Source organism: Pangasianodon hypophthalmus, chromosome 5 (assembly GCF_027358585.1).
Source record: "Pangasianodon hypophthalmus isolate fPanHyp1 chromosome 5, fPanHyp1.pri, whole genome shotgun sequence".
In the NCBI taxonomy this organism is placed as follows: Eukaryota; Metazoa; Chordata; class Actinopteri; order Siluriformes; family Pangasiidae; genus Pangasianodon; species Pangasianodon hypophthalmus.
The window spans coordinates 17833262-17840959 of NC_069714.1; the positions used below are offsets into that span (position 1 = coordinate 17833262).

The following is a 7698-nucleotide window of genomic DNA, read 5'->3' on the forward strand; positions in this document are numbered from 1 at the left end:
TGGAGTCAACTCGCCCACTCATGATGAACTCGGGTTAACTGGTGTTATGCTTGTAATCGGATGTCCATCACAACCTTGTGACAGCTTCTTGTGACAGAGAATGATTTCAATATGTTCTTCTTTTGTCAAAGGCATCCTTAAAAGCTATCTGAAAAAATATATAATATAAACTAAGTATGAAACATTTTGGAAAACATTTTGTTAAAAAGTGTTAATTTCCCCTATGTATGGAGACTTTTGGGACACCCTGTAGTTTAATTCACTGCACCATTCAGCCAACATGTCTTATAAAAGGTGTTTTATTTTAGCCTTTTCAGCAATAACAATAGAACATAAAATGTTATTTCAATCTCTGTTTGTGTTCTAATTTGTCTTTATTAAAAATGTAATATACTCAAAAAAAGTTCACACACTCTCTCTCACATGTGGAATTTAAAACTCTCAGCAACATTCAGAAAAAGAAATTTGAAGCTGTGCTTAAGAAGTGAATAGTAATACAGCAGTGGCATGACTGATTTTTGTTTATCTGGGTATTGGAGGCAGTGGAGGAGCTCCTCTTTCCCTCGGTAATGACCCTGCTGGGAAAACACAATGTTTCATATTAATGGATTCTGAATGTACATGTAAAAGTTTTATTGGAATGCTCACATTTACATTATTCAGATGCACAGACAAAACAAAATATAGCAAAAACTGATAAACCAAATACAATGTTTCTTACCTTTGCCATCAGTCTTACCAGCCTTGCTGGGGTAGGTCTTAGGGATGGAAATGTAAGGCTCAGGTGGGGGCAGCTCAGAAACTGCATGGAAGGAAAACCTCATCTCCCATTCATCTAAAAAAGGAGAACCTTGTGGGTTTACTATCAGGGCCAAATTTCACCAAATCATTATACAACCCAGGGGTCACCAGTGTTATCAACAAAGTGATGGTGGGGCTGAAGCTTTTACATTCAGCCGAATCCACTTCTTATAGTCATAAGAAGACCAGATCAATTCATTAAATAAGCTCTTACTTTATTTAAATGAAAGCATGTGGCCACATTGCCCTTTGCAGATAAGATTGGTGACCCCTAATATAGTCTTTTTAATAATCTCTGACGATTATTAACCCACTCTTTGAGATCATTTTGGTTTATAACATTTCAGGTGTGAAATTAATTTCTTGTGCAAAAAAAGGGTAGCATTAGGCCATTTATAAGGTTGAGGCCAAACTATGTCTGTATTAAAGTGTTATGAACCTGTATTTTGCTACAACCTATCCAATGTACAGATTTAATAGGAAGGCATTTAGTACTGTGTTTTTCAGCCACAGGATTAATTAACTTGTCAACAGACATGAACCTAGCTGTAAAGTACCTCAATTAGTGCTTGTCCAGACAGATTTAAAGTCTGTAACGCTAGTTTTGGCACACTTAACAATATCTTGAGATAATGTCTTGTCTGTGGCATATCCAGTTAGTGTCTAACTGTGCCACAGATGTTTACTATCACAATCAAACCATACGAAGGAGCTGTAGAGAAACAATATGCATAATAAGTCAGAATTAGGTTAAATCCTGTATGTGGGGACATAAAGAGCGATTCTGACCACACAGTATTTGCCTAATGGAGTCTAGCACTAAAAAAGGAGCTTAGCAAGTCTGCACAGACAACTGACTCAGACTTAGCATTCTTACTGTTTACCAAAAAAACCCACTGTACATAAACACAGAAAATGCAGCATAAATCCACTAAATTGTGTGACGTAACAGATGGGGCCTTCCATGGTATTCAGTGGTTTAAAGGCTTTCTTACTCACTGTGGTTTGACAGAGGGAAGTCATCTTGTCATCTTCAACAGCCATACATCATGAGAACAATTCTTTATTTAATTCTGGTTTATCATTGGCTAAAATGGTATATTAATACATTTCTGTTAGCTGAGCTTCAGTGTGCTAATAAACATCCTTGGTTTATTAGTCAGAACACTTTTTTGTAATATTTGGAGGTTTTCAGTTCAGCGCCCCATGCTCTGTAAACATGTGTAAAAACAAATTATGTTGAACACCAACATCTAACTAATCAGGCCAAGGAGGCATTTCTACTTGCATGTCAATCATGCTGTCTGTCAATTCAGAAAACTCCCCTCTTATACTAGCATTCAGGTGTTCTTGACTCAACAGCACATTTGTGTGTGCTTTAGGGATATGGTATTGGAGGGACAACTGAAATGAAAAAGAATGTGTTTGAATTTTATATTTCATCATAGTTAACACTAGCTAACTACTGACTAACACGAATCACTGACTATACCTTTAAACTTCATAAAGTGTGAACAAATCCATACCTGTGCTGTTTTGAGGTGAGCTCTGGTTGCCATTGCCCATGGAAGGGGGAGGGGGAGGAGGCAACCCTCCTGCCCCAGGCCTATCTGGGGGAAGGGGAGGTCTGCCAGCTCCTCGACTACCACTAGGGTGATTAGGAGGAGGTGCAGGTGGAGTACCTCCTCTGCTGTCCCCTGCAGGGGGAGGTGGAAGAGGACCTATATAGGAGATCCAAATGTTATATGTTGAACCACATGGTGAAACATTACAGAAATAGGGAAAATAAATAAATAAACTTGACCAAGATCATACTAGATCGTATAGATGGGGATCTTCCTGCTGGTGGAGGTCTTGAACTGGGTGGAGGTGGTGGCGGGGCAGACCCTCCAGGTCGTGGGACAGGTGGCGGGTTACTAAAAGAATTTCTATGAGGAGTTGTATTGGTTGGCTCCTTTGCTGGTGTAGGGGGTAGCGGTGGCAGGTCTCCTCTACCTGAAGGGAGTGGTGGTGGGGCACCGCCCATAGATCTTGGTCCTGGTTTACTTCCTGATGGGGGTGGTGGTGGCAGTGGAGACCCACTACCAGAAAATGATGCTCTACTTCCTCCTACAGGTGGTGGTGGAGGAGGAAAATCATCTGATCCAGAAGGAGGTGTAGGAAGTGGAGGGTGGCTACTAGGCGGAACTGGAGGTGCTGAAAAAGATGCCCCATGTCCTCCTATGGATGGTGGAGGAGGGGGAAAATCATCTGAGTCGCCTGTGGAAAAATGTGGCCGGGCACTAGAGGGAACAGGAGGTGGCAGTAACGATGACCTGTTTCCTCCTACTGGTGGTGGTGGAGGGGGAAAATCATTTGAGGATCCAGAGGAAAATGTGTTAGAAGATGGACGGGCACTAGAGGGAACAGGTGGTGGTGGTAAAGATGTTTGGCGGCCAGGGGGAGCAGGATTTGCAGGAGTGCTGGGGCGCCGACCTGGCAGTGTTGGTGGTGTAGAAGGGGAACTTGGGAATCGACCTCCTGGCAGTGTTGGTGGTGTAGAAGGGGAGCTTGGGAATCGACCTCCTGGCAAAGGTGGAGGGCCACCAGTATTTGGACTGCGTGACGAGGCAGATGTAGAGGAAGGCACAGGTGGAACACTGCCCCTGCTCATGTTCGATCGCCCAGAAGGAGTGTCAGGGAGACGAGGAGGCGCTCCTCCACTTGGTGCTGGGAATCTCCCACTGGTGGGTGGCATGGGTGGCCTTGCTATTTAAAGATAAATATAAATGTTAAGAACTCAAACAGTAGGCAGGAAAATATTTCATTAGACACATTTTGAGCAATTTATTCATTCATTTTTTTTTTTTTAAAAAAAGATGAAATGTTAATTACCAGGGCCACCTCCTGCAGATTTTAGTCTTGGCATCCCACCCTGGAACAGCCCCCCAAGTCCACCTGGAGCTCCACCTCCTAAACCACCACCACCACCACCACCACCTCCACCAGAAGCCCCACCCCCTTTGGGCTCTGTAAAACAGTTTTATTATTGTTGAAAAAAACCACACTGTGATTGCTTTTAATATACTAGTGAGCTATACTGTAGCTATTGTTGAAGTATAGTAGAAAAAACTTGTTTTGAAATTTGAGTTACTTACTATCAAGGACTGGAGCACTGCGGTCATTGGTGACAGTTTTTTTCAGGCGGGTGCCTTTGTTGATATCTGAGAGTAAAGCATTTCTGCCATGTTGCTCAGTTCTGGACAGGGATGGTTTCTCAGTATTCGCCTGTAAAAAAAAAAAAAAAAAAAAAAAAAAAAATCAGTTTCAGAGATCACTAATAATACAGTCACCACTAGGTGGCGCTCTACAATAAAAAATGCTTGATACTATTCTTCCTGAGTACTGATTAAGTAAAGATGAGCAGAACACAGGAAGAAAGTGCAGAAACTGTTTAGTAAGATACAAATAAAATTGTGGCAGTGAGCAGTTCTTTTTATTTGAATAACATAATGCACAGGATATATGTTACATTTTTGAATTATATCTAGCTCTACATTAGGAACCACTTGCTAATCTGAAGGGAACTAAGGGAAACAGCTCCCTAATGGAAAAAAAATACATTTCACATCTAATCATATGCTGTTCACGTGTGACTATGTGAGTAATGTAAACGTGGAAGAATAAAAACATATGCACTACATGTGAAAAATGAGTGAAGCTTGACATAGCACATTTGACTTTCTTGTAACTTTTCTGTAAGGGATATCTTTACCCTTTCAACAATCAGAAGAGGACAGAACTGTGTAGAAAGCTGTGATGTTTCTTACCAAAGCAAAGGTTGGAGGAGGGGGTGCTGGTGGGGGTGGAGGACCAGGCATATTAAGTCTGTGTTGCTCACTCACTCACGCTTTACCTGAAAAAAGAGAAGAGAACTAGAATGGACTAGTGTCTATAAACCTCCAGCAACATACACCATCTTAAACTTCACACCCCACCCCTATTCACACTTATTCTTCCGGTGGATTAAAAGGGAGCAACATACAAGGTGCAAAAGAGGCTGAAGCAAAGAGAACTAAATAACAAACTCAATCTTACTCCCCAAAACAAAGAACTTAGGCAGACTGCCTATTATTATGTTTCTTTAAATGAAACTTGTAATCATGTAGTTCTCAGGTCTGAATTCAATTCAGCTTGATAGCAGTAAAGATGTATTCAAAACAAGATCATATTTAGTAGAATGTCTTATGGATCCAAACTAGCCATGCATGATGCAAAGACCTGTGTCAAAACTTACATTTTTTCACCAACATATTTTAATTAAATAAGCCTGTTTCACAACAAGCCCAGGTCAAAGACAACGTCCGCACTGTACCCCGTGACGGTGGTTGAGTGGGACAAATATTTTATAACATGTGCAACAAGTTGTGGTTCTTGCTCTCCTTTTGCATCAAAAATTAATTTATTGTACAAAATAAATGTTAGACTGCTGAATCTGAAAGCTGTGCAGATTCTGGCTTTTCTCCAGTGGAAACTGACTTGGGACTGAAGCCAACTTGCAGTAGCTCAAGGCCTACATGGCCTGCATGACCTGCTACCTCACAGAGACGGCAGGAAGCTGGAGCTCTTTTACATTTTACATTTATTTTATTTTTGTTTGATTATGGTCTATAATGTATATCTCAAAAGTTATGCATTTATTCTGAGTTTTTCCGCTTCTGGTAGCTATCTGGATGTCATATCCAGTTACAGTAAGCCTTCCAGTTCTCATAGAAGGCAGCTTGAAATGAATTTCTGGAAGATATTAAGTCATTTACCAAACGTAATAGCTATCTTTAGTAAAATATGATCTCGGCAGAATTATGACCTTGTTGGTCAGCCAAATCTGTATGCTTTGGTGAGCAGAGGTGACAACAACTTCCTGATACAGTACATAAGCTACAAATAAGGGAGTCTAATACAGGCCACTCCGTTTCCTCTGCAGTTATAGCAATCAGCCTCAGACCAAATTTGTGAATTTGAGAATGTAATACACAGTAGCAGGTTCAGCATGATTCTAAAAATGAACCTGAATGAAAAGACCTATTATATGCCATTTGACACCTTTTGAAAAATTTACTTAGTGTCAGCTGTTTAGTCTTAATCTGTGAATATTGTTGCAGCATAAGTTACTTAACTGTAAGGAGGAAGACAGGAACTTGCTAGTTTAGAAGTTGTTAAAAAAAAAAAAAGTGGAACCAAAACAGTCACAAGAAAAATGGGATATGTTCCTAAAAGAGCAAGGAATGTAAACAATAAAAAGGCTTTTTTCCTGAAAAAAACCCAAAACATTTTATTAAAGTTTAAAGAGAATTATAACTTGTCAACAAACAGAGTTGATTTACAAAAATGTGATATTATTTACTATATAAGTTTGAAATGTACGGGTGTGGAGTATGAAGGCAAAAATAGGTCAAGACCAATATCTTTTTGCACCTTTCTGATTTAGGCTGTCAGAGTGACACTGGTTTTAAGTAATATATAAATGATAGAGTAACATGAACAATAAAATATTATAGCAATATAATGCTGCTGACGGTTTTAGTCCACCACTGATAACTAAGGGTTTTCAAAAAACTATATGTATATTTCACTCATAAATTCTACACTATTTCTGTTATTTCACTTCATATTTCTTCAGATGCCTTAATTTTCTAGGAAATGTGTTGTACATTGTGAGCAGTTCTCACAATGGAAAACAGATGAACAGACGGTATGGTTAACCTGCAACAACCCAGCAACCACCCTTCTGCTTCAGTAGCTTTGTGAGAATTCATATTTCCTCCTCTGAATTTCCTCTACAGCGGAGTCCAACAAACACATTCGCATGAAAAAACACCAACCTTTGACAGGCAGGGATGCCCTCACTGTCCTCCAAAGCTTCCCTTTCCTCTCTGTTCTCTCCTGAGTTTCCCCTCAATCTATTCATGGAAAAGATGGACTCACCCGAGGTTGAAGTTGTAGAGAAGTAAGTATCACAGTTGTGAACACTGTTCCATTGCACTTCCTGTCTCTGATGCAGCCAACCAATCAGTAAATGTTTTTACTAAGTGTGTGTGTGTGTGTGTGTGTGTGTGTGTGTGTGTGTGTGTGTGAGAGAGCGAGAGAGAGAGAGAAGAGAGAGAGAGCAGTCCTTCACACACAGAGTGGGGCATGCAAACGAACTCAACCACAGCAGACATTTCCTCACCTCTTCATTCTGTATGAGTACGTGAACACTAAGAGTAGCAGGTGAACACTGACAGAAAGAGGAACAAAGTGAATGATATAGGCAGAGATAAGGAGATGTCAAAAACATAAACCCTGCTAATAAATGCCTGAGCACTTGGATTTGTGGAGAAAAAAATCCTTTCAGTTCATTGCTTTATGCTGCTATCTTCAGCAGCACTTTGGTATTGATTTGTAACTGATATGGTTTAATTCAGTTTTGCACAGAAAATGTGTACTCTATGGGACAAACATTAATGAGATGGTATTTTAAGGGTATACAAAGTCAGATTTTGTGAAGATTAGATTTCCAGATCACAGGAGAATAAGAGCATTTATGTGAGAGGCACTTTGCTATTCAATCAAACCTGAAGGAAGAAAAAGTGAATTGAAGAAGACTGCTTCCTCTTTAGGGATGGCCTTTTGAAATGAGTAAGTCTGTGCCTGTTTACTTCATACTGAAGTAAAAGGAGAATGTCTCAACTGCAGTATGAGGAAGGAGCACTAGCAAGTTTTAAATTAGGACATGAAGGACGTGAAGAGGAATTGAGATCTGACCATTTAAATATTGCAAGGAGCTACTAATTAGAGTCTACACTAAACCTGACACAAAACAAAAGCAAGAATTGAAAATAAACATACACGCGAATGAATAAATCCAAGAAAATTAAG

At 39.9% G+C, this 7698-nt stretch overlaps 1 protein-coding gene across 3 annotated transcripts; it reads right to left on the reverse strand.

Moving 5' to 3' along the window:
• Positions 1-283: 283 nt before the first annotated feature.
• Positions 284-6896, reverse strand: wipf1a (WAS/WASL interacting protein family, member 1a). 3 transcript variants are annotated; one of them, XM_026913156.3, is made up of 8 exons: positions 6766-6896; positions 4611-4696; positions 3939-4068; positions 3676-3810; positions 2617-3549; positions 2328-2522; positions 722-835; positions 284-578 (listed from the first exon to the last, which is right to left on the reverse strand). In XM_026913156.3, the coding sequence occupies exons 2-8, from the start codon at positions 4659-4661 to the stop codon at positions 523-525; spliced, it is 1614 nt and encodes a 537-aa protein (XP_026768957.1). In that variant the 5' UTR covers positions 4662-4696; positions 6766-6896; the 3' UTR covers positions 284-522. The 3 variants fall into 3 exon arrangements, with proteins under 3 accessions (XP_026768957.1, XP_026768958.1, XP_026768956.1); XM_026913157.2 differs by having other exon boundaries at positions 284-575; positions 6663-6820; XM_026913155.2 differs by having other exon boundaries at positions 6663-6820.
• Positions 6897-7698: the final 802 nt, after the last annotated feature.

What these genes read in the sequence shown, in the direction of transcription:
- wipf1a (XM_026913156.3), bottom strand. Translation starts at nt 4,661, where the DNA reads ATGCCTGGTCCTCCACCCCCACCAGCACCCCCTCCTCCAACCTTTGCT. An exon ending in CTCCTCCAACCTTTGCTTTG is followed by an intron (nt 4,069 to 4,610) that starts GTAAGAAACATC and finishes TTTTTTTTACAG; the next exon opens with GCGAATACTGAGAAACCATC. An exon ending in CAGTGCTCCAGTCCTTGATA is followed by an intron (nt 3,811 to 3,938) that starts GTAAGTAACTCA and finishes ACTGTTTTACAG; the next exon opens with AGCCCAAAGGGGGTGGGGCT.